The sequence below is a fragment of the Thermobia domestica genome, chromosome 1 (assembly GCF_964235325.1).
Source record: "Thermobia domestica chromosome 1, izTheDome1.hap1.1, whole genome shotgun sequence".
Taxonomy (NCBI): Eukaryota; Metazoa; Arthropoda; class Insecta; order Zygentoma; family Lepismatidae; genus Thermobia; species Thermobia domestica.
Window position 1 is genome coordinate 72101444 of NC_137454.1, and position 27782 is coordinate 72129225.

At 34.1% G+C, this 27782-nt stretch overlaps 1 protein-coding gene across 26 annotated transcripts in view; it reads left to right on the forward strand.

Annotated features, from left to right (window-relative positions):
* LOC145686039 (uncharacterized) overlaps positions 1–20634 on the forward strand; it is an 86348-nt gene extending 65714 nt beyond the window's left edge. For 16 of the 26 annotated variants that reach the window (XM_081758995.1, XM_081758960.1, XM_081758933.1 and 13 more), the window contains one exon: positions 18492–20634. In XM_081758995.1, the coding sequence (XP_081615121.1) occupies positions 18989–20017 (1029 nt within the window). In that variant the 5' untranslated portion in view covers positions 18492–18988 and the 3' untranslated portion in view covers positions 20018–20634. Of the gene's footprint in view, positions 1–705; positions 6657–18491 lie in introns of those variants that run through there. The other 10 variants (XM_081759064.1, XM_081759107.1, XM_081759055.1 and 7 more) reach the window with 2 other exon arrangements.
* Positions 20635–27782: the final 7148 nt, after the last annotated feature.

Here is a 27782-nt window from a genome sequence, read left to right on the forward strand (position 1 = left end):
CACTCACCCGGCTTAACACAACGAGGCCTTTTTCTCAACTGGTTTCGACAATTTCACTGGCTGCGGCTGCACGTGACTGCTGCAGGTCACGTAAGTCGACCCGACCTCGACACGCCATCTCTTGGTAGGAAGGTAGATTATTTAAGTGTTGCCAAAAACACAATATACCAGAATATTACGACGGGCCGGTTTTACGTGCCGCACCCTGTATTTTCCAACTCGTGTTCTCTGATCCATTTAATTAGACCCTTTATATATATTTGTTTCACTCTTACGTTTATGCTATGTAGGTTAAAGGGGACTGATGATTAGCGAAAGTGAATGATTATGATGAAATAATTGGTGGAAAGAGAATGTTGGAGGAAATAGCAGAATCGCAGAAAAGGTACGGACACGATATTGTCTACCACAAACTCATAGCTCTGGGATCAAACCAGTGAGCCACCGTGCCCCTCTTATATACGAGGTTCTAATATTTTTCTTATAAGTTTTCTCACATTTCCTATACAACACAGTGTACTGTAGCATACATTAATAATAATACAAAACGGTATAAATTAATATAGAATATAATGAGGCTTGTGTGATGTTTATACATATATGATTATAATTTTTCGTATCTGTGTTGTGTTTAGATGTCAAAGAATACTTATAACAGTTAAAACTTCGATTATAACATCAGTGCACATTCTCTTTTTTTTTCAGCAGGTTTCAAGTTACGGAGTTTTATAGTGTGTTTAATCTAAGAACTCTAATGATGAGAGCCATCCGTACATCATTACAAATATTAATAAACAATCAAGAAGCATCTGAAATGATCTACTTCTGCAGTTTTAAAGATAACACACAGCACTGTAGAACTACATTTTGAAGACCAGAGCATGTATTGGGGTTCACTATGGCAAAATTTGTAGTACTTCGGCGAATGAGATATGAATTCGATTCACGACGGGAGTACAGTAGTTTGGATGTAATAAAGGTCCACATCTCATATGAACTTCGGGGCTGAAATCGACGTTAAACTCCATCAAACGAATACACGCGTATGTACATCATTAAATGTTAGAATTGTAAGGAAAGCTCAAAAACACTTAATGCATATCAGTTACTCTTCTTTTGAAATGATTATTAGTTTCGTAACTAACGCAATCTTAAGTCATCAGAAATGGAACACGAAAGGCAAAGCAATTTGAACTCTGAAATAGAAACGCAGAAACAAATTGAATTCAAAGTGGAAAATGATGCCGAATTTTTCGCTGATAGTGCATGTTTTGAGGTTCTCGAAGTAGAACTAGGATCTAGGAAAGAAGATGGAAGTCATGAGAGATATGAAGCTACCATTGAAACAGAAGAAGTATCAGTTTCGGGAGTACGTGAAGAATCTTCCATTTCTGCTATTTCTTCGGAAACTGTAGGTGACGTAAGTTTTAACGACACGAAAGATGTTCTCTTATGCACTATTTGTGGTCAAGGTTTTTCAACGTATATGGAAGTAGAAGAACATGTGTGCGTCAACTGTGCCCAAAACAGCTCATTTGAATGTAATTTGTACACATCAACTGGTACCAAAGTGAGAAATCACAAAGTTTTTGGAGCAGATCAACTGCCTGTGAAATGTGAAGTGTGTTGTAGATCATTTTCAAGTAAAAGTAATTTAATAAGACACTCGCGATGGCATAATAAAGATTTGTTATATTGTGATTATTGTGGAAAGGGATGTAATGATAAAATAGACCTCACAAGGCATATCAAAATACATACGCAAGAAAGAAGCTACGAATGTGACGTATGTGGTAAAAAGTTTATACGTAAAGGAGGTCTAATCAATCACCGGCGGATACATACTTGGGAAAGGCCTTATGTGTGTCAGTACTGTGGAATGGGATACTCCGTAAAGTCAGTAATGAAAAATCATCAGAGAGTCCATACAAAAGAGCGTCCATTTGTTTGTGACTTTTGTGGAAGAGCATTTTCGATGAAAGGGGAGCTTATCAAACACATTCGTCGTCATACAGGAGAACAACCTTTTGTGTGTGAATTTTGTGGAAAGAAATTCAGTGAAAGTAGCAATTTAATTAAACATCGACGAATACATACTCAAGAGCGTCCTTATTCTTGTGAGGTGTGTGGAGTTGCTTTTAATCATAAGGTTAGCCTGAAGCATCACATCAAAAAAGGATCCTGCAAGTAGACACTTGCGCAGAGTGTTAACAATAGAATGTATAATTGTAATAAGTATACTTCACGGTTAAAATAGTACTCTAAGATTATTACTACTTTCTTGTTTTTCTGAGAACACGGTGGTCCAGTCATAGTGCACATTTTTGATTCGGAGAATTCTTGGTTCAGCTCTAAGATACGTAAATTTGCAGTAAACAATATCATGGTCATCATGACAGTTTTGTTGATTTGTCACCTCCTTTATTCCATCAATTATTGCATCATCATTCACTTGCACTTATCACAGTCTCCAGGCGGAAATATTAAATCAAATGTTAAATATTTTCATTTCCTTTTGATTTTCATTGAAACGTACCTATTTTACATTGACTAAAATCGGAAAGAATATCAGATAAGAATACAGATGAGTTCCTTTACATGAAGAAGCAAAATCGTTCTCAACTGCTTATTTGTCAATACTTTCTTATTTCCAGTGAGTTTAAAGAAAAAATTATAATAGTGTGAAACACGCTTGTAACATTGTTTTTAGTGCTAAAAATGAAATGAAATCCTTAACTCATACGTCCCGTGGTTATGCCGGCTAGGCTAAAGGAAACGGTGACGATGAGAAATGGAGGAAATACTGGAATGAAGAAAGTGGAAGGAAACGGGAAAATCCCGAGAAAACCCACTCACACAGTATTTATCCACCACAAAGTTCACTTGCGCGAGCTGGGATCGAACCAGGGACCCCATGCACCAAAGGTGAACGATCTACCACTGAGCCACCGCGGCCCTCTTTTTAGTGTTGAATTCAAAGTGGGATTTGCTTATGTTTCTATGATGAGAGATTACGTTCAGGCATGTCTTTCAGAATCACTGAATTTCTTTCATAGCAGTCCCTTAATGTTGTAACGGTAACCGTGTTGTTTGTTTCTGCATTGTTTTGAAGCACGTGAAACAGTGATGTGGGTAATTAATGCTTCACCTTAATAATTAATTAAAGTAATACAATGTATAAAAAATACATACTTACTGCACGTAAATTTGTTCTGTAATTACACTATTTCTTTGACAGACACTGCCGTCTTCATCTTTTGGTCATCGTAACTCATATAATTTTGTCTCCTAATGCCGTTTTGCACTGAGTGAGTGTGCTAAATTGAACAATGATTGAAGAAACTCTTGCTAATGCAAATCCTTTGTAATCGAATAAAATTTCTTTATAACAAGAACTGTCCTAACCATTTTTTTCAATGGTTAGCACACTCCGCAAAACTATATTACATTGTACAGTTTAGTACAAAATTTTATAATAGGAAGAAGGATTAAAACAATCGTTCAAAGAAAAGTTGTTCAAGCATAAGGAATTTGTGTTAGCATAAATTTTTAACGTGATCGTTTTTCAGTTGGTATAATGTGAGAAATTAAGGATAGAACATGAGTTCAAAACACTTAAGGAATAATTAACTTTTAGAGACAGTGGTACTGGGTACAGTTCCCTGACGGATCTATTTACCTTCAAACTCCCTCGTCCATAGATTAAAACTACATCTCGGAACTAAATTTAAATATATTTAAAATAAATAACTTATTTACTGATAAGTTCTCATAATTTCATAAATGAATTTTCTTTAGGAAATACACATATTCGTACGTTAATAATATATAAATTGGATGCAAATGATATGGAAGTTGACTGAGTGACAGATATTAGAAATTAACATCACTCAATTACTGTTATATTTAAGTGATGCTAACAAATGTTTTATTGCTTATGGGAAATAAGTTCGTAGTCTTTTCCTAGAGTTATTTGAATGTAATAAGTCTAGTCTTCACTCGCGTTTATTCACTAGTGATGGAAATTTTTAGTGTTGAACAGAATAAAATATTGACACGTATACATATCTTACTTCGTTGACAACAACGACCCAGGTGTTTGAAGTAGCTGTATCCTGGACAATAGTAGAGGTCCAAGTTCTGTATGTACACTCATGTCCAAAATTATAGTCGCATGTCTATAAATATGTTGTTGTGGGAATATAATTTGATAACGAATTCGACCGGTATTTCTTACAATGTTAGTATGTGTATAATCGGCAAAGACGTGTATGTGGCAAATTTCATGTCAAAAGAACATCAATTAAGAAGAATAAAACTTTCTTGTCCTTTTAGCAACATTTTGTTTTACTTTAATTAATTTTCGTATTTATAATTCTTTTCCTATGAAATTTACAACAAATATACATTTTCCGATTATACACATAGTATCAGTATTAAAAGTACCCTGCAAAATTATTATCAAATTATATTCTTACAAGTAGACAGTTATAGATATACGACAATCATTTTTGACATGAGTGTACATATATTAGTTTAGTGACAGGGCCAATGCTCGATTAAGAGTTAATTTTCTCACCCTTGTTTTTGAAGACATTGTTTGCTTGTATCTATATTATTGCCGCCAAAGAAAAGGAATAGAATGAAAAATATAATAAAATATATAAATAAATAAATAATAATAAAAACTTGATAGATCAACGAACCCTGAGGTTTCTTGGTCCAAGGTCTCACTTGATACATTGGGCACACGCAATTAGTGCAAAATAGTATTCTGAAAAGAGGTAAAAGTTACGTATGAATTACCCTGAGCTTCCGATAAAGGCACCAGTGTTTACCGAAACATTATAGTCCAAAGTTAGACGCAGTATAGATTTTTTTTTTTTTAAACAAGTTTACAAATATCTGTTGAGCTATATCTTTAAATAAATGTGAAGTAATATAGTTACCCTTCATTTCCTAAAGTTTGTAGGATCATTTTATTTATATTTTGTGCTACATGGTGAGCTTGTCTATTTGTGGTCCCATTTAATATTTCCTTCTACGTCCATCATGGTTTTAGTTTTCAAACTTGTTTCATTAACAGTGATCAAGACTTTAGGGCTGGGTCAAGAGATATCCATTTATAAACTTGTACATTAATTGGAACGAAATTTGTGTAATGACAAGTAAAATTTCTGAGCTCGCCATGCAGGCAATCCTTACAATAAATTTTCATATGCAGTTTTGTATGTTTTTCACGTTCAGCGTTTTCAGTTATTTGATAAAGCTACATGTAGCTGTAGAACATTGTTATTTGGTATACTGATCAACAATTTGATTTAATAAACGGGTTTGCTTTCTATCTCACAGGGTGTTTATCGGTCACGAAAGTCATGAAATCAGAAAACGGTCATGAAAGTCGAGAAAAAGTCACGAAATTTAGCTTTTGGATCACGAATTTTTTTGTCTGTGCAAATATAAGTATAGATTGGAAAATGTTGTTCTATTAAACGTCAAAATTCACCACCAAAAATGTCTCTGGTCGGCTTTAGATGCCACCAAATTGTAAACAAACCACGCTTTTATCGCATGCATGAAAATTCGGCCGAATCCGCACCCAAATTTGCTCTTGAGAATGTTACTAAATTTTATGATTTGGGAAGGAAAAGGTCACGAAATTTCATTTTGGAATTTTAGTAGACACCCTGTCTCATTTACATGAAGTAGAATCAGTTTTGTTTTCCCATTGATTGTCCAAAGAAAAAGAATGAAACTTTAGTATCATTTATGGTTGCTGCATGTAGTTATCTTCTGGGGCTATTGAAAATAGGACCAACACCGAAATCATTTAATGCCATGTGTTTCTGTTAAACAGTTTGTCTTATACTTGATCTTAAAATAGTGATGATGTGATTAAACCCTTTTGCTACAGTGATTCTGTACTTTTATGTATATATTTTAACTTGGTAACGTAACTGGAAACTGTTTATTATATGACACTGTTTCTGGGATTTTTTGTTGTCAAGGGTAATGATTGTTTTAAATAACAACTTTTTTTGAATCAATATAAATTATTAATGATACTTATCAACATTGTAGTATAGAAAAGAATTTGTCTTTTCAGTAAATTTCATGAGTGTCTTTCACATAAATTTTGTGCCTTTCACTCTTGTAAAGCGAAGAAGAAATACGCGTAAATTATAACAAGTTGTGATAAGGGACTCTACAAATAGAGACAAAATACAACACTTTCTTTGATAGGTAATGGAATATTTATTCATGTTTGTATATAATATTTTCTTCTATGATGGTTAAAATGAAAATTGTGGGGGGGGGGGGGAGTTTTCGAATCATTATGAAAGAAATTTTCTTTCTTCTGTTAATATAAATTGTAATTATATTGAGTAAACTTAAATATTAACTATTTATTTGGATATAAAATAGCATAATTGTATAAAAAATGTTGTTGTTTGTTTTATTTGTTTATTAAGAGAAGTATATTTTATTTTGATAAAGCTTATTTTATTAGAAACATGTTATTGTGATAATTGGATTATTGGCCTTAAGTATGGAATTAAAATTGTATTACTTTCAATGCAAGTCACTTGCTTTCACTTTAGCAATCTGTTTATTTTGTTTCAAGTTTTTGAATATGATATCTGTAGTAAATCTTTTCTGTCACCAGCTTGATTTTCTTCATAGTTCCTGCTATCTGAAGTCAGTATAATGTCACATTTGCATCATGTTATATTTATTACACAATAGCAGTTTTGTAATTGATTATAGCTTCATTAAAAAAGGAAAAAAAAAAAGTTAAATTTTTCTTATTAGTTTTCTGCTTTCATGAGTAATATAACTATAAAAACACTATCTTATTGACTTTTCATATTTCTATTTCAAATTTGTGTATTAAAAGTTTGGATAAGAAACTTAAAAGGCAAGTGTGTTGACGATTTCGGAACATTTGTAAGTACTCTACTTATGTGATAGTCTATTTATCTAAGGTTTCACTGACAAAACTTCAATTTTTGCACACACACACACCCCCAGCTATTCTTTTCATGGCTTCTTATGAGACAACCTCCCTGTTAGTGCTATGTTAAAATGCATAAGATCGATAGAATCAAACAAAATTACTGATTTTGCAAGTTAACTGTGTGCAAAATAGAATATCTACTGGTATGAGAAATAATTTATTGATTGTTATTTGCAATTAAGATAATTTCCAAAGTATTGTCACGAGTCCTTAATGAATGAAATGAAGTCTTTCAGTTTAACGTCCCACGATTATCCCGAGACTTAATGAGGTACAGTAGTTGAGGATTTGTGTTACTTGTTATTATATACCTTTTGTTACTAACAATACTTCTCGAAAGATAAGAGGTCACTCGGAGTGTAAAACGCTTTTTTTTAGGCCAACCATCTGAATGAGATTTCCCTGGGTTTTTCTCATTCACACCAGGCAAATGCCGGGGTGGTACCTAACTTATAGGTCCTAGGCCGCTTCCTTCCCCAATCCTATGTTCCTTCCCTTTCCCCGGATAGTGAGCTCGCCGAGGGACGTCATCCCTCAAAACTGACGGGCTAAATGGCCTTAGATGCCGAAAGCCCAGAAATCTAAATCCTACATCCTAAATCGAAAGATAAAAATGTTAAAGAATTTATGAAATAACGTTTAAGTGGTAAGTTTGGATGATTCCAGGGTTGGAAATTATATTTTTGATTTATACAGAGTTATGCATTGGATTAAGTTGTGCAATATAAAGAAAACATGATGCAGATACATCAGTCTAACCAGGAATGCTTCCAAAGTTGAGCGTTGAATCTGGGGACAACTTGTATATTTCCTAAAAGGGTTTGTCAAACAAGTTTCAAAACAGATTTCAATTCCTTGATCGGAAATGACTCCTCCCCTTTACGGGTGGAAGTATATAGAACAACTTGACCTATATATCCTATATACCAAAGTGCTCTGCATGACTAGTAGATTAAGAATATAATATCCACTACCGATTATATCCTATATCAAGGTAATAAAATACCCCCAAAAAAAAAAAAATATTTTACTATAAATATCCTATATTCATGGACCTATAAAGTTGAGAGAAGCATATCCATAATATCCAATCAACAGAAAGTCATTTGGTATCACAACTAATGTGATCCATTGTTATGGCTAGATGTGACGTGATTGTATTTCGATTTCCATATTTTCTTCGATTTCACCTATATTTGTTGTCAGATCCGTACGTTCATTCTATATTCGTCAACTGCTTAACAAACCCTTTCAGAAAATGAACTTCTAATAAGGAATGCTATTATAGATTCCTCCTTTCTTTCAGTTGTCGGATACTATTAATTTAAAATACGTAAGGGTTATTTTAACATGAAACATCAGCATTATTCTTGCATTTTAAGTATTCCAATTTCTCTTCGTGCCAAAAAGCATAATTGTTAAAGGTATAATTGTAAATGTTGCTTAAAATAGTTTTTTTTTTTTTTTTTTTTTTTTTTTTTTTATATATATAATTTAAAAATACAAGAACATGTTGGTTTAGTGTTCGTGTAATGTGGGTTCCTGTCACCACAGCATGGCGCGTCCTCAGGTTGCGGATCGAGGAGAAGGCCCCTAGACGTATAGGTTAGCTGCGAATATATTTATAAGTAGTCGCGGAGAGACGACAACGGGTGGTCCTCCAGCTTGGGGGTTGGGCGTGAGGCTAACAACCTCATCATGTAAAAAAAAATGACACTTCTTCAGATGTATTTACACAAGCCTCGCAACAAGACTGGTAACGGCACGACCTCAGCAAATTAAAGCGGACATGAGATTTGGAACATGGAATATAAGAAGTCTCTATAGAACAGGCGCGTTAAAATCCGTAACGAATGAGCTAGCTATAAGATGGGCCTGGTAGGAGTTCAGGAAGTTCGATGGGAAGGAAAGGAAGCAGTTAAGTCTGGAAATTTTACGTTCTTTTACGGGGAAGGAAATAAAAATTATTAACTAACAACAGGGTTTATCGTTCACAAATAAATAATATCCACAATTAAACAGGTTGAATTTGTTACTGGTAGACTTCCCTTTATTACTCTTAAGGGTCGGTGCTGTGATATTATTGTTATAAATGTACATGCCCCAACAGAAGATAAAGATGACGATATAAAAGATAAGTTTTATAAAGAAGTAGAACGGATATTTCATCAACTCCCGCGATACTATTTGAAAATTCTATTAGGGGACTTCAGTGCGGAGGTAGGACGAGAGGATATTTTCAAACCAATTATAAGGAATGAAAGTCTGCATAAGGAAAGTAATGACAACGACGTTAGTCTCGTGAAGTTTGCAATATCCAAAAAACTTACCGTGAAGAGTACAAAATTCGCACATCACGACGTTCATAAATATATTCGGACCTCACCAGATAAAGAACAAATATCATCAAATAGGCCTCAGAATCAAATTGGCCTCATTTTAATAGATAGAAGAAGACAGTTTAACGTAATTAATGTACGATCGTTCAGAGGAGCTGTTATGATATTGATAACTACGTGGTAGCAGCGATAATAAGAGAGAGATTATCGTTGAATGAAGGAAATATTCAACATCTGAACACGGAGAGGTTTAATTTAAAGAAATTAGAGGAGAGCCAGGTGCGAGGGGAATACCAGATTGAAGTGTCGAATAGATTCTCGGTTTTTAGAAGGTTCGAAGTATATTAAATTTAAGACCATTTTTAAATTGAAATTAGGGACAGTGTTAAAATTTCAGCAAAAGAGAAATTGGGGCACGCAGAAATGTATAGGCATAAACCATGGTTCGATCAAAAATGCACTAAATTAGCGGAGAAGAGAAACATGCGATGGTTACAAAATCCGAATGGTATAACTACACGAAGTTTCGTTTACATCAAGCGGGAAACTACCAAAACTTTTAGAACAAAGAAACGCTTGTTTGAAAGTTAAAATTAATGAACTTGAAGGTTATAGTTAAAACAAAAACTTCGGGACATGTATAAGAGCATCAACGAATTAAAAAAAGGTTACTGGCCTCGCGTTTATATGTTAAGGAAAGCCATTGAATAGATGGAAAGATTTCTTTGACGATTTAATTAACACTCAGCCGAAAACTAATGTTTGTGGAGAAAGGTAAATACACACAGCAGAATCGTATATTCCAGAGCTTAACCGAACAGAAATAGAAATCGCTGTAAAGAAAATAAAGAAACACCAATCTCTGGGTTCAGACGAAATTCTGGCTGAGTTAATTTTAGCTGGAGAGGAAAAATTGTGGAACAAGAGAGACAAACTCATTCTCCTTATCTGGAAAAGGAGGAATTACCACAAGAATAGAAGGAATCAATCATCGCTCCAATTCACAAGAAAGGCGATAAAACTGATTGTAATAATTATTGAGGCGTTTCTCTTTCTGTCAACATCCTATAAAATTCTCTCATATATTCTATTAGCAAGATTGACCCCATACTCAGATGAAATTATTGGATATTATCCATTCTGATTTAGGCGAAATCGATCAACTATCGACCAGAATTTGCCATTCGACAAATACTCGTGAAGAAATGGGAATACAGTGCCCCGGTACATCAGTTATTTATTGATTTTAGAGAGACCTAAGACTCAGTTGGAGTCTATACAACATTCTTACAGAATTTGGAATACCGAAAAAGCTAGATAGATTAGATAAGATGTGTTAAAAAGAATACCAAACTAAAGTTCGAGTAGGAAAATTTTTGTCCACGAGCTTTCACGTTGAGTATGGCCTCAAACAAGGAGATGCGTTGTCGCTATTATCATTTAACTTCGCTCTGGAGTACCTATAAGGAAAATCAAAGACAACAGCCAGAGCCTAGAGCTGAATGGTAGTCACCAGGTTATGGCGTATGCTGATGTAAATATAATAGAGGAACAATAGAAAACAATGCTAAAGTCTTATTAAACGCTTGCAGGGACATGGGTTTAGAAGCAAATGCAGAGAAAACTAAATACATGGAAGTTCACCGGATCGTGAATCGTAATACTGTAAATTATGGATGCGGCAAAATAGCAAGTAATACTTTTCGATGGAGTAAGTACTTCCAAATATCTAGGATTAATGTTGACAAACCAGAACCATATGGACGAAGAAATTAAAAATCTACTGAAAGCAGGAAATTTTCGTTATTATTCAGTTCAAAATATTTTGTCGTCGCGAATTATGTTGAAATATTTGAAGCTTAAAATATATAAAACTATTATCATGTCAGTTGTACTGTATGGTTGCAAAACATGGTTGCTTACTCTGAGGGAAGAACACAGACTAAAAGTATCTGAGAATAAAATCCTCACGAATACTCGGACCCAAGAAGGATGGGAATGGGGAATGGCGGAAGCTTCATAACGAGGAACTGCATAGTTTACACCGTTTACCAAACATTATTAGAGTCAGTAGGCTCAGGTGGGCAGATCATGTAGGCATAATAGAAGAAAGTAGGAATGCTTTTAAAGCTTTAACTAGAAATCCAATCGGAAAACGACCATTAGGAAGACCTAGGGGCAGATGGGAGAACAATATTAAGATGAATCTCGCAGAAATAAGAACACAAAGTAAAAATTGGATCCAGTTAACTAAGTCAGTGGAGAGTGTTTGTGACGTGGCATTGAACCTCCGGGTTCCATAGGCCATAAAGTTAGTTGGTTATTGATGAACCGAGATCAAAGGAGACGGTGATAAAATAGAAGATAATGGTAGAATGAAGAAAGTGGGAGGATACGAGAAAATTCCGAGAACGCCCACGCTTATGACGTTTATTCACCACAAAATTCAGGGACCTCACGCACCAGAGATTGAAGTAACAAACAAATCATTATATGTTTTGTAAAGATTCATAATTTTAAAAATTCTAATCGTGTTTGTATGTTTGTTTTTTAATACTAATTATAGAGTTACTTGTTAACAGAGTTCTTCTTTTATTCACAGAAAATAAATTACAAAATTCTTTACCTGTTTTCGTGACAGAAATACTGTTTTAAGGATCCATATTTTTTTTTTTTTTTTTTTTTTAAAGCAACTTGTCTTCTGCGCATCAAAATTTATTCAATTTTTGTTTATTTTCTGCTAAGTTGTAATACTGACATTACAAGTAAATGTAATTTTACTTTGTTTCCTGAAATATAGTTTCTTCGTAACCTCCTATGCAAAAACGGGTCGGATAAATCACATGATATACCTGAAAACAACAGAATGTTTCAAATATTCTTGCTTTTAGCCTGCTGACTTCAAATGAGTTTTTCATAAATTAACTCCTTAGTTTTGGCTCCAAGGAAGATAACTGGACAAAGCTATGTCTTGGGGAATACTGGAATTGGCAGTGAAACTATTAGCAAATTATGTAAAGCAGATGGTTAATCATTGTAGTCTGTTTGTAGTTACTGTATTTCCCCTGCTTCTATCGCTTATTTTTAATCGTTCTAGACCAGAGCTGTCCAAATGGCGGCCCGCCAAACAGTTTTCTGCGGCCCATAAAGCTCTCACGATTTACGATTGTTATTACTGATAATACTGGGCATTTATATTTATTCGTTCTTTTAATGTTTCCACTCTTCTTTCTAAATAAGGCATCCATTTAGTGCTTCTGTACAACAAAAAGGCGCGGGCGTCCGCGGCAACAGTGCGGTCGGTAATGTAACTACAGGCAAAATATCTTTGCTGAAAGGGACGATTACTTCAATAACCAATACATCTGGTCTAATTTTAAAAAGGAGACCCTTTCTTCCTCGAACTCTGACTAGAAGCCATAAAGCGCAAGAAATACACCACTTCCTGTCACAAACATATAATAATAATAATAATAATAATAATAATAATAATAATAATAATAATAATAATAATAATAATAATAATCAGGGTTGGCTGTTTTTTTTTTAAAAAAAAAACAACAACAACTGGTTTAAATCAAAAAACGAGAAGTGCTCGTAAAAGTGTAAGTGTTCGTAAAATCTTGATGAACACACATTTGTGGGTTATCACGTTTCACTCCCATATATTATTCGTATTATATTCAGGTCTAAATTCCGCATTCAGTAATCAATGAGATTATGCTACAAAAGCAACTTTTGTTCTTTTTATAATTTTATGAATGTTACTTTTGTGATTTTTTTATAGTTTGTTATTATTGTTATGCAATTGCAATCAAAGAAAAATTGAAATATTGTTTCGTTTTAATAATGTTTACTGTTGGTAAAATACATCGAAGTGCCGTACTTTTTTTGGGGGGGGGGAGGGTCATACAAAACCCCACCAAAGGCATTTATTGAAATCAGAAGTATCTTTGGTGTCTATTTGTGTATAAATGGGTCAGAACCAAAGTGGATTCAAATAATTCCTATCTTTATTCATTTTTCTTACTGATATGCAAATTAAGTCGTTGTATTTCTTTAACTTGGACTAATAAAAGTTGTAGTAAACTAACTTGGACTAAATTAGTTCTTCTGTACTCAGCAGTATTTTGAAATTGTCCATATGTAATTCTGTATAATGGTTTCACTTGTGCAACTGTTTATTTTTTTGTCCTTGTGAAATGGCTCTTGACAATTATATTAACAAGTATGTAAAGATTAGTACAATGTATTTTTATGAGGAGTCCTTCGTGAGTGAGTCGGCAGACGTATCGCCAGTTAATCCTGGTTTCGAATCCAAATAGAGGACAATTTCTCTCGGATGTAAGCCGAGAAGCGGTTTGGATTTCGCTTTAAGCTTATGTAACCCCTTCTAGCGTAACCCGATTGTTGTATAATAACACCAAGGCGAAACAAATGCCCATATGTGATATAAATACATAGAGCAAATTATTTAAACAAAAACACCTGGTTTTAAAAAAAGGGTTTAAACCAAAAAAACCTGTTTTTTGTTTTTTTTTTCAATAAAAACCATGGTTTTTGCCAACCCTGATAATAATAATAATAATAATAATAATAATAATAATAATAATAATAATAATAATAATAATAATAGTTGCGGCCCTCCACCTTACTAGTATAGACGGCTATGTCCCTCAGGCTCAATATAATTGGACACCACTGTTCTAAACTAAAAATATAAATATCATATCACATTCACGACTTAAAATTACAGTAATTTTCTGTATTGTAGCTATTTTGTTGCTACCCGAATTCCTTCAAAATGAATAATTAGTAAAGAGGGATTGCGATGGCTTTATTTGTGATTCGTGATGGAAGAAAGAGAACTTCTTGTGTATTCGTAGTGACACAATCGTACAAGTTACTCAATACCGTGTTACTGAACGGTGTTAATATGTTCTTTGGTTTTACCACATGTTAGAATTGTAGTGTTATCTGTAAAGAGAAAAGCGTGTGTATTATCCGGTAACTGAGTGAAATTTGTCTTAAATCGGATTTAAAGGCATGAAGACAAAACAGGTTTTTTGTGTATCCATAATCATGAAAAGTTACATGAGAGAAAGAATCAATTTTTAGGATAGAAAAGATGATATATGTTATGAAAGAAATTAGTCTGGTGTAGGTAAAAGGTGAAGTTTGTATAATCCCATCATAAAGGACTTAATCGAACAAGCTACTTAATTTAATAGGATGTATCAGTGCTCATAAAGAGAATTATTTAGGTACGAGAGAAATTTTATGGAAGAGTACTGGAAGTAAGAAAGGTAATACTATTCACAAAAAAATCAACGAGTGTAGTTTCACAAACTTTTTTATTTATTTATTTATTTATTTATTTATTTTTTTAAAAATAAAGATACGTAATGAGAAAGACAATTTTTCGACGAAACGTTCACAAATAGATTATTTCGGGGTTAGTACTTTTCAATGAAATTTATCGAATCTTCTACTATGTCAACCAACAGGAAGTGTGATGTGATCTTGAAGCTTTGCTGGCGTCTACTATTAATCCAATGTTCTTGGGATTGCTGCCAGAGTGAGTGTTGCTGTGCTGAGCTTTCGTTACCATACAGCGGCAACATCTTCAGAGCTATGTGTTGGAGTGTGCTGGTCGTACAATTTGTCGTAAATTGTACGACCAGCACACTGCAACACATAGCTCTGAAGATGTTGCCGCTGTATGGTAACGAAAGCTCAGCACAGCAACACTCACTCTGGCAGCAATCCCGAGAACATTGGATTAAAGGAAGTGTGATGGCTTCCATATAACAAAGTAAATTTCTAACAGTAGTCGAAAGCCTACTCAGTTCGTTGGAAGATTATTATGATTAGTAAGATGAAGATTCAGTTTTATGATCAGAATTCTTTCCAAATATTTTGCTTGATAGCTATATTACTCGGTATGAATCTATATTGGTATGATCTTATCACTCGATTGCATCGCCAAAAGTTAACAGTAACTAAATAACCGAAACACAACGTACAGCTTATCCAGGATCGAACCATTCCGTAAATATGTGAGTTTAGTGTATTCATCGTTCATCGTAGTTCGAGCGACTAAGGATAAAGGTAGCAGTAGTTTTTGAGAATATTTTCGCGAAAATAAATACACTGGTAGTGTAATATTGGTCATATCATTTACTTAAATATTCTTTAACATCACAATGCTTTTTGATATATAGGAAATTAAATACCTACCTTTTGAATTTCGCTATGGTTTGAGTATGTTTTAAATAAGCCATCAATTTATTGCATAGTTTAGTGGACATCGGAAGAACAGTTTGTTAAAGTAGAATTATGGTTTGATATAATGTGTATGTTTATCATATAAATGTATATCATTAACCTGAGTAAAAAAACTTTCATTTCTTTCAACATGTATAATAGTTTCACATATTAGAAACAAGGAACAAAACTTTATTCGGCTAAAAAATACCTTTGTGGGAGTTCTTGTCAATAGATTAAAAATGACCCTTATTGCATTTTTCTATAACCGAAAATCAGAAACACTAAGATACGAATCTCCCCAAAAATTTATTTCCAAGGTTAATAACGATTTCAACTTAGTATAGCACAATTAAAGCAAAGTTTCCTTTTTCTTATCGAACGCAAGGTTTACTACTTCTACACTAAGCCTACTAACTGAACTGCTTCTCTCCCTATTCCTCTAGACGTAAGGCTATACATCTACACACCATTTTCCTTATCATTGAATCATACATTATAAAAGTAACGTGAGTACACAAACTTTCTTATCAACTTCACTATCAAAACTCTAATCAAACATATGTCAGCAACTCACAGATTAACACTGGACCATTTTTATATATAGGTTAACTTATCTTTGAATGTTACGGTCATTCACAACATTTATTATTCCAATAACGTTCAATCACCCAACATTTTGGAAAAAAAAAACACGTAATCCATAGATTGCAAACTAAACACTATTTTTTAAAATTATTTTTTTAAATATCTGAATCAATTATAGTTTGCTTGCAAGCAAGTGTCTTATTTATTTTAAATATAGGTCGTTTGTTCTGTCATAGATGGTAGCAATTTTTTTCAGCACCTGATAATCGTTGTGGGAGCCATAATGCAAAGACTTGAACATAGAATATTTCAAAAATTCACTCAAGACATATACACTTAAAAATTCAAATAGGCGGATAAATTGCTCGAAAACACGTGGCAAATTGACCTTGAAACTGTTGCAATTTCCCAGCCACACTTTACGTTATAATACAAGCCATCCAGTGGCTACTTGAAGTGTCCCTTCATGATTTGTTAATCTTCGAATCAGTTGGACGCATTAACATGTCTGTTCAGATGCCCTTTGTTTTACTGAGAGCACAAAATTTCGCCTTTCCTCAGTAAAGGTTTAATTGAAGAAACGTGTGTTTTCTGTTTTTTAGATGTGTTTTGCTGTTTGTGTTTTGCTTTTACATTTCTTTTTACATATTGAACATTCATTTTTGTAGATATGTTAAATGCAGCATTTCGGTTGTATTTGCGCTTAGCATATATAAGCATAATAATATTTATCAAAGGAGCTATTTTGTGGCTAAGCGGTTAGCGTATACGCCTTTGGTGTAGAAGACCCGGGTTCGATTTCCGGGGAGCTAATGTGGTTCGGATCTCATGTTATGCTGTAGGCCCACGTTCCATATAGCCTCGATCCTGAAAGGGACGCTAAACAAGTATAGAAAAATATTCCTATTTTCAGACAGTGTCGCTGCCTGACGCCAATAGATATCGGAAGCGTGTAAGCACTTTGCCGACTTAAAATTATTGTAACGATTTAATTGCAACTTAAAAACTGATTCAATTTAATTATTTTAAAATAGGACAAGGGCCGTAACCGTATTTTGATTTGAGCATTAATATTTGTGTAACCGAAAGTTAGTTGATAAGAAAGAAAGAGGAAGAGAGAGAGAAAAAAAACTTGAATATAAATAACTGGAACTTTTAATTAAACAAAATTTTAACCTATAGTGTACAGCGGACCGAATAATTCAAGCAACTAGTGATGATAATGAATACGAAGGATATATACAAAATAAATCAGTTAAGAACGCTCGAAGAGCATTGCCAAATCGAACTTAATTAATTTTTTCGAAATTTATATGAAATATATATTAAATTTATTTGGTTAAATTCAATAGATCAATAACTAATCAAAACTAATGACGCAATAATTATTGAATCAATAACTAATGACACAATAAGTATTGAATCGATAACTAATGACGCAATAATTAGTGGAATTTTGAATCAATAACTAATGACGCAATAATTATTAAATCAATAACCAATGACGCAATAATTGAATCAATAACTAATGACGGAATAATTATTGAATCAGTAACAAATGACGCAATAATTATTGAATCAGTAACTAATGACGGAATAATTATTGAATCAATAACTAATGACGGAATAATTATTGAATCAGTAACTAATGATGGAATAATTATTGAATCAGTAACTAATGACGGAATAATTATTGAATCAGTAACTAATGACGGAATAATTATTGAATCAGTAACTAATGACGGAATAATTATTGAATCAATAACTAATGACGCAATAATTATTGAATCAATAACTGTTATTGGTATTGAATCAATATTGGTATTGATCAAGACCAATATCATTTCTCTATGACTTACGGTTCCCGAGATATGTCTCCTTAAATCTCCTGAAATCAGAACTTTCTTGGCCAATATCTCGGTAGCGGTAAGAATGACGCAAAAAGAGTTCCATTACTTCTTTCAGATAGTTTTTGATGCACTATCGAGTGGAGGGCCCAAAATTGAAAAATTCACAAATGACAGGCAGACACACACAGACTGACATAGAGAATTCAGTAACGAAGGTTTTAAAGTTCGTTGACAGTTAAATATGCTGTATTTTATCTACTGTATTATGTCATATATCTAAGTAATAGATGTTTTCTGAATATATTGATATATTGTTGTTTTCTGGAGCTAAAATGTCATAGTTGACTTGTTTTTTTGTATTTCAAAGAATATCTATATGTAAAAAAAAATCAATAATAATGTGAATACTTCATTTTCTTTCTTTATCAGGTTTCGAGTTCTGAATGGTTTTCAGTTTGTTCAATCTATCTGAGAATTGAGAAGAGAAAGTCACCGTAAAATTATTTACTTTACTGCATCACTAACAGTAATGAACTGTTAACCGACACGTGAAATCATAGACGTAAGCCCTATTAATAGAAAGTAGGACACAGCATTTGCTTGGACTTTTCCCGCGTATGCAAAATGGTCAGTGTTTGCTCCTTTTCTGGAGTAGATTCGGATTTGATTCCCTTATGGGAGTATGTGTAGTTTGGATACCACATATCTGTAAGTATACGTCGCGTAGCTTGCCAAACCAAGGTATATATTGAAATTGGTTAGAGTTTAATGGAGACATCAGAAAGCATGTATTTAGTTCGTTGTACCAAAAGAATTATATTTGAAAATCAAAGGAAAATTTGATTGCCTACATTAGTACAGAAGAGTTGCTATTAACTCGGGAACGATTACTACTTTGTTAACCAACTAAACGTAGAAGCTATAATATGGAAAACGAAAGACAAAGCAATGAAAACTCTCAAATTGAACCAGACAGCCAAACTGTATGCAAAACAGAAGATGATTCTGAATCCTATGTGGACAATAGCTGTTTTGAGGTTCTTGAAATGGAACTCGGATCTATTGAAGAAGAGGAAAATAAAAAGTGTGAAGTTTCCTTTGTAGCAAAGAATGTGTCAGTTTCTGAAGGATGTGAAGGATCTTCCAATACATTTTCTTCGGGAGCAGTAAGTAGCATGTCTTTCAATCCTATAGAAAATGCTTTCTTATGTATTAATTGTGGTCAAAATTTTTCAACTTACATGCAAATAGAAGGACATGTGTGTATTCACAATAATCAAAAGTGCACATCGGAGCGTAAACAGTTTTCAAAAAGCAAAAGAGTGAGAGTACGGAATTACAAAGGAGTAGGACAAATGCCTCTTAATTGTGAAGTGTGTGGTAAATCTTTTTCACATAGAGATTATTTAACAAAACATTCACGATGGCATAATGAAGGTTTAATGTTTTGTGATTATTGTGGAAAAGGGTGTAATGATAAGAGAGACCTTGCGAGGCACATAAAAATACATACGCAAGAAAGAAGCTATGAATGTGGTGTCTGTGGTAAAAAGTTTATACGTAAAGAAGGTCTTGGTAATCACCAACGGATACATACTTGGGAAAGGCCTTATGTGTGTGAGTACTGTGGAATGAGTTTCTCTGTGAAGACAGTATTGAAAAATCACCAGAAAGTCCATACGAAAGAGCGTTCGTTCGTTTGTGATTTATGTGGGAAAGCATTTTCGATGAAATCTGAGCTCACGAAACACATTCGTCGCCACACAGGAGAACAACCTTTTGTGTGCGAATTCTGTGGAAGGAAATTCAGTGATACCAGCAATTTAGTTAAGCATCGAAGAATACACACTCAGGAGCGCCCTTTTTCGTGTGAGGTATGTGGAATTGCTTTTAATCATAAGGTTAGCCTGAAGCACCACATCAAAAAGGGATCCTGCAACCAGAAACTTATCTAATGGATAGTTATGATAGTATACTGGTCATACATATAATATAGCATTATCAGGCAGCAATCCTGTTTATCTAAGAGCAAAAAGTTCAGTCATAGAGCTTTTGCTTTGTTCATGAGGGTCTTAGACTTTGCGAGATTATACGGGGGGAGGGGGGAAGGTCGTCGTCGTGAGCTTGCTTGTTTTCTTGTACTTGTCTTACTGCCAATTCTTTTATTTTTGTTATTATTCGCTTGCATTAATTGTAGTTTCATTAGCATAATCATGGTGCATTAAATTAAATATTAGTTTCATTTTCTTTTGATTATGCTAGTAAATATCAATTGTAAATGGATTTTTGCTAAGTTTCTTCATGTTAGAAATGAAATAACTTTTATCTCGCTTATTTGATATTAGAAGTGGGCCAAAAAAGATTAACTACGTACAATATAAAACAATCATATGAATTTTTCAAAGTGATAAATTTCACACAGGTTTGTTTTTCATTTATGGCGTAGCAAATTACTTCCAGACGAAGCCTTTCAAAATCAATTTTGTACAGCTATCTTAATATTTACTACATTGCTGTGAAAACTTAATTGTTATGTTGTTTTGTATTCCTATATTATTTTGAAAAATATAATAACATATTTTAGCATTGCCTTATTATTTATGTATTTATTTTTTCTAATAGGGTAAATCCATTTGAAGTGGTCCAGAAAAGGAATAAATCGTTGCTCGACAATTTTTAAAAATTCTGATTTTTTATGTACAGGTAGCTTATCATGTCGTTAGTTCAAAATAAGCATTATTTTAATTTTATTTGCTTTTGGTTTCGAGTGGCAGCCATATTTGTTTTCGAAGATGTGCCATTTTGTGGTGTTGTAAAGGGTTACAGAATCTGAAATATCTTAGCCCCTGATTACCCTATCGATGTGAAACCAAAACCAAAATGTTCAGTAAGTTCTACACTTTAAGAGTGGATATTAGTTATTGTCATTCATAAATTATGAATGGTTAAAATTAAAATTTGAAAAAGTAGGTGATTGACGTTAAAAATCCCAAATTTGGTTCCTATTATTTTTAAGAAGGAAAGGGGTCAGGAAGTTGAGCTTTACTGAATAAAGAGGTCTGATATGGTTCTTATCACTCACCAAGTTTCAACCCTTAGACGTGTCCCCCTTTGTTTCTAGAAATTATCAAAAATTCAGAAAAATGGAAAAAGTGTATATTTCACAGGTATATATCTCTGGTGGGGGACCTGATAAAAATATGCAATTCCTCGCCATAACAGGACTACATGATATTATTCTATACCCAAAATTAGGAGTTTCAGATTAGACTATAAGTACCTTTATTATGAACACAAAGTTATACCTATAAATAAGCATAGGCAAAAGTACGGATAAACGAGAGTTTACTGTATATCCATCATAAATCGGTTGGCAATGGATGAATAATGCATAGAGTGGTTAAGCACAACATACAAGAACAATACTGGCTCTTACGTACCACTTAAACAGTCTGTTCCACAAAAAGTTTGGATATTTGATCACACAACTGCGGAGTGATAGTATGACACCGATCCGCTGCTGTTGTAAGCTTATTGGGTGTAAGCTTTCGTAATATGTTCTTGAAAGGTACCCATGTCTTGTCGTTTCTTGAAATTTTGAATGAAGTTCATGGTCCTGGGGGTTCGTAAAAATGCACTTTCACGTCATGATGTTCGATACTCACATTCCAATGTACCACTTTTCTTTAAAGATACATGCAACTGTGTCACCTATTTTTAGGCAGTGCAAGGACGCTTTTCTCACATTTACTTCCTGAAAGTCAGTCAGTAGAAACTGAAGGCCTGATTCAACATTATTTTTTTCGATTGTGCTTTTTTCTTGTACAACAAAGATTTTTGTGTAGCATGTAGCACATAATGATTTTCCAGGAATCCGATCTACTGCATAATTCTTGTCCTTTAGTAAATGTGCACTCGAAATTTCTGAAAGTCCTTTTGTTATAGTTTTTTATGGATTTTTAGAGGGTCGCAACACGAATTATCAAAAAGATGATGGTACTTTCGAGAAAACTTCACTTCATGGTAGTTGCATATGTTTGCAATGCCACTGCTTGTTCGCATTAGCAGAAGATTCCTCTTCTCTTCACTGAAGTCACTAAGGGCTGTAATGCATCTTGCTATCGGCTCATACACACATTTATAACATTCTTCACCAATACATTTGTCTACACCACATTCCATTTTCTTCACTAATTTGATGCAGTATTGATACACAGATCTGCAGAAACACAACCGTCTTCTTGCGTTGTAAGCATCTGAGTGAAGCACTATTAGTGAATTCCTATCTGATTATGTCATAACACGATTGTGCATGTTGGAACTAGGGCTGTTCCGATAATCGAGTAATCGATAACAATTTGATAAAATTTCAAAACCGTTTCATCGATAAAGAATTTTAATTTTATCGAATTATCGAACTTTTGAGACTCCCGAAATGTTTGAGACTCTCGAAATGATCGAGACTCTCGAAATGATCGAGACTCCCGAAAAGTTCGAGACTCTCAAACGGATCGAGACTCCCGAAATGTTCGGGACTCTCGAAGTGTTCGAGGCACTCGAAATGTAAGAAACATAGACAACTTCGAGACACTCGAACTGTTCGAGAATCTCAAATCGTTTGAAAGCAGCAAATACAGAAATATATTAATATGATCTCATTTGTCGAGTCAATTCAGAAAAGTTCGGGATTATCGGAGTTTTCGAAAGAAACGGTGTATTCGTGGTTATCATAGTTGTATATAATATGTATTACATACTGTATATGCAGAGTGTTCATTTTAAAACTTCTTTCCTTAGCAATGTAGTGGAGGAAAAGTTTTTTCCCCACAGATCTATACAAGGTTTAAGCAGTCTGTCAGAAGAGAGAAAGAGAAAACATGCATTACCCGAAAGGAATTGGAATCCAAGACAACATTAGTCTACTAATAGTCACTTTGCCGATTGCGCCAATAACGGGGCAGGCAGAAAAATAATTTTACATATGATTTCGACAAATACAACTTTGCAATAACTTATTAGATGAAAAAAGTTGTTTGACTAATTTGGCTGCAAGAAGAAATCATTGGAGAGGTGAAGGAACCTAACTGTTCATCACTGCTTTTGATAATACCCGAAACTTCCATAATACTCGAAATGTCGATAATACCCGAAACTTCGATAATACTCGAAATGTTGATAATACCCGAAACTTCGATAATACTCGAAATGTCGATAATACCCGAAACTTCGGTAATACTCGAAACATCGATAATTTCAAATACTCGAACGGTTTCGAGTAACCGATGACAAATCGATAAATTTTCACTCCCGAAGTTCGATAGGTTTTCAGCCTTATCGAACATCCCTAGTTGAAACAAGAACTCTGCTGAATTGTGTTTTCAGTACATTTGTTCTGTTTGCTTATTAACATGATAACACTTGTTCTTGTATGTTGTGCTTAACCACTCTATGCATTATTCATCCATTGCCAACCGATTTATGATGGATATACAGTAAACTCTCGTTTATCCGTACTTTTGCCTATGCTTATTTATAGGTATAACTTTGTGTTCATAATAAAGGTACTTATAGTCTAATCTGAAACTCCTAATTTTGGGTATAGAATAATATCATGTAGACCTATTATGGGGAGGAATTGTATATTTTTATCAGGTCCCCCACCAGAGATATATACCTGTGAAATATACACTTTTTCCATTTTTCTGAATTTTTGATAATTTCTAGAAACAAAGGGAGACACGTCTAAGGGTTGAAACTTGGTGAGTGATAAGAACCATATCAGACCTCTTTATTCAGTAAAGCTCAACTTCCTGACCCCTTTCCTTCTTAAAAATAATAGGAACCAAATTTGGGATTTTTAACGTCAATCACCTACTATTTCAAATTTTAATTTTACCCATTCATAATTTATGAATGACAATAACTAATATCCACTCTTAAAGTGTAGAACTTACTGAACATTTTGGTTTTGGTTTCACACCGATCGGGTAATTAGGGGCTGAGATATTTCAGATTCTGTAATCCCTTACAACATCACAAAATGGCACATCTTCGAAAACAAATATGGCTGCCACTCGAAACCAAAAGCCAATAAAATTAAAATCATGCTAATTTTGAACTAATGACATATTAAGGTAACAGCACACAAAAAATCAGAATTTTTAAAAATTGTCGAGCAACATGCATTGGACCGCTTGATATGGATTTACCCAATAGTCTCCTTTTTTTAGATATCTTTTATTTTGTAAAGTAATTAAAATAATTTTATAATGCTTGGTTTCTAATTTCTAAATATGAAACCTTCGGGTCTTATCTGAAGTCTTTATCACAACTAATGAAGCGCTGAAAGGTCACCGTTGAGAAGCAAGGTTGAGGTGACACTTTACGTATCTACAATGCATATTTATTAACTGGATTTTTTTCTCTGTGTTCCGTTAGGTAAAACTGGGATCGGTCTTTGCTTACTCATTTGTCAATATTTCATATATCAACACTAAAATGATGATAGTAATAAAAAACAAGCGTATGGGTTTTACGAAGTATTTGACACAAATTTGTTTTTGTTTTTACTTTTATGATGTGAAGTTTTGAGATGTGCTACATCTAAACGTTTCCCGTTACTTCTTCGTAGCTTTTATTTTTATTTCTTCATTTTATGTGATCAAGACTTCACTTTGGAAGACCGAAAGCTAAGAAGATAACAATTACAACCAAATATAAATAGGGGGCCGCGGTGGCTCAGTGGTAGAGCGTTCACCTCTGATGCTTGGAGTTCCGGGTTCGATCCCAGCCCCCGCCAAGTGAACTTTGTGGTGGACAAACACCGTGTGCGTGGGTTTTCTCGGGGTTCTCCCGTTTCCTCCCACTTTCTTCATTCCACCATTTCATTCATTTCTCATAATCACCGTCTCCTTTAGCCTAACCGGCATAACCGTGGGACGTAAATCTCAAAGATTTCATTTTTTTTCAAATATAAGTAAAGTAGTTTGCAAAAGTTCCCGAGTTGAGTTGATCTTGAATTTAACGTCCCGTTCAGCAGCGAGGCTATATGAGACGTGGACCTACTGATTAATGTGGAATCCGAACCACGTGAGTTCCCACCAGGAATCGAACCCGGGTCTTCTACGCCAAAGTCGTGTACGCTAACCGCTTATCCACGAAGGAGCTCTACAAAAGTCCCCGAGTGCTCCGTGAAAACAATGACGTGGAATCAGTTTTCTATGTACTATATACCGTACTTTTATGGTGTATTTTGGCTTCAGTGTGTTCAGTTGCAACACTTTTGATTAATATTATTATTATTTGTTGTTGTTTATAAGTGCAATTAACCTAGTTACGTATTCAATGGCGATTAAAGTATATGGCAGGCCCGTGCTGGCCCACCGGGACACCGGAACATGTCCCGGTGTGCCTTCCGAAACATCACATAAATAAAGGTAGAAGCTTTTTTAGTGAACTTTTTACATAAGGCGCCTTTCCAAAACAAATCAAAGATAAACAGTTTTATTTATTCTTCTGTATGGTACAGTTCGGTAAAATGAATACATACTGTTACAGTTGGTAAAGAACCCGTGAAGGGTACAATGTGCTCTTCACGTAAGGCGCCCTTGCCAAACCCCATCAAAGATAAAGTTTTATTTATTCTTCTGTATGGCACAGTTCGGTACAAGGAATACATACTATTACAGTTGGTAAAGAACCCGTGAAGGGTACAGTGCGCCCTTTACATAAGGCGCCCTCGCAAAACCACATCAAAGATAAACAGTTTTCTTTATTCTTATGTATGGCACAGTTCGGTTCAATGAATACATACTGTTACTGTTGGTAAAGAACCCGTGAAGGGTACAGTGTGCCCTTCACGTAAGGCGCCCTTGCGAAACCCCATCAAAGATAAAGTTTTCTTTATTCTTCTGTATGGCACAGTTCGGTACAATGAATACATACTATTACAGTTGGTAAAGAACCCGTGAAGGGTACAGTGCGCCATTGCAAAACCATATTAAAGATAAACAGTTTTCTTTATTCTTCTGTATGGCACAGTTCGGTACAATGAATACATACTGTTACTGTTGGTAAAGAACCCGTGAAGGGTACAGTGTGCCCTTCACGTAAGGCGTCCTTGCGAAACCCCATCAAAGATAAACAGTTTTCTTATTCTTCTGTGTGGCACAGTTCGGTACAATGAATACATACTGTTACTGTTGGTAAAGAACCCGTGACTGGTACAGTGCGCCCTTATAAAAATCATTATAAATAATTTACATATCATATTATAAATATTTTTTTAAAAAAAATCTTCTGTATATCCTTTGTATTATACACTCATACAGTTCCTATTGGCAGAGAACAGATAAGAGTGCAATCACTTTTCAAAAAAAATATGTATAAAGCCAGTAAAGCAATTAAAATGTAGGTCTATTTGGTAAGATAATATACAAGTTTTTCGTGCTACTATTCATTTATTGCCAAAAAACTTTCAGAAGCTAAGCGTAATAGATATAATGTAGTTTAAACAATTCAAGTTTTTAAAAAGCTCTTTATTTACAAATTAGATTGTTTCTGTGTGTTTTACAGTAGTGTTCGAATATTCAGTGCCTATTGTATTTTTAAAATATAGCTATATTAATTTATTGGTAGGGTCTATATATATTTAGCTTCATTTTGTATAACAAAAAGTTTATTACAAGAACTAAAAAGTGTTTCTCTAATAAAGACGTTTTCACAGTTTAGCTGTTATGTTACTAAACAAATTTGTTAATCAGGGGTAAAAGTGGATCTGAAGGGGTATGGGGACGGATGACGTCACACCGTCCCCCGTGCATATCTTTTCCTATTTTTTTTTTTTTTTTTTTTTTTTTTTTTTTTTTTTTTTTTTTTTTTTTTTACGAAGCGGGGGAAAGTAAGTAGTAATATTCCATGCTGATCCCAAATAAAATGATCATCACTTCGGTCGCTCAGAGTTGAACACGGACTTCCTTTGGTGGTGATACGTCGGCACGGTTTCATTGGTTTGACTAGGTCTTCCCTGGTTTTCTTCACTTCCAGTAGACGAAGACAGAGATGGTATCTTCTAGAAAGTCAGAGCCAGTTTCTTCTCAAACCCTAGACTCGCCTAAAAGACCGATGTGACCGAACCTTTCCTTGAGTCATTCCTTTGCATAAATACATAGGGTGGGTGCGCCATATATGGAATACGTTTCTAATATGAAATACAGACTATTTTGTCTACTATGTGCTACCACCGAAAAGACTTTACGTAAACTTGTACAAAGTGGCTCCCACAGTCTGCGCATGGATGGTTTGTTGCCGAACGATAACATAACATTCTTTTGCTGCAGAATATTTCTTTTAAGAACTTGAGTTTTTCTAGTGTATATTTCCAGGCTGCTGAATGTACGCAAAGTGGCATGTATTATTGTTGAGTTTGTGGCATTTAGATTACATATATAATATACCATAAGGACATAAAGATTCAGTACACACACACAATCACAGAAGTGTGTGCAAGAAGAGAACTATTCAAAATGGCGATTTTCCTAATATGGAATACTAGCAGGTTCCTAGTATGGAATATTCATAAATAGATTCATACGTATGTGAACTAGAAGTGAAGAATAATAATTGAATTGTAAATTATAATAGACTTGACATCAGTTTAGACCGAGTGTCAGCAAACGTCTCCTAATCGAGACGTTTGGCATTTGTGTTATTTGTATGTGA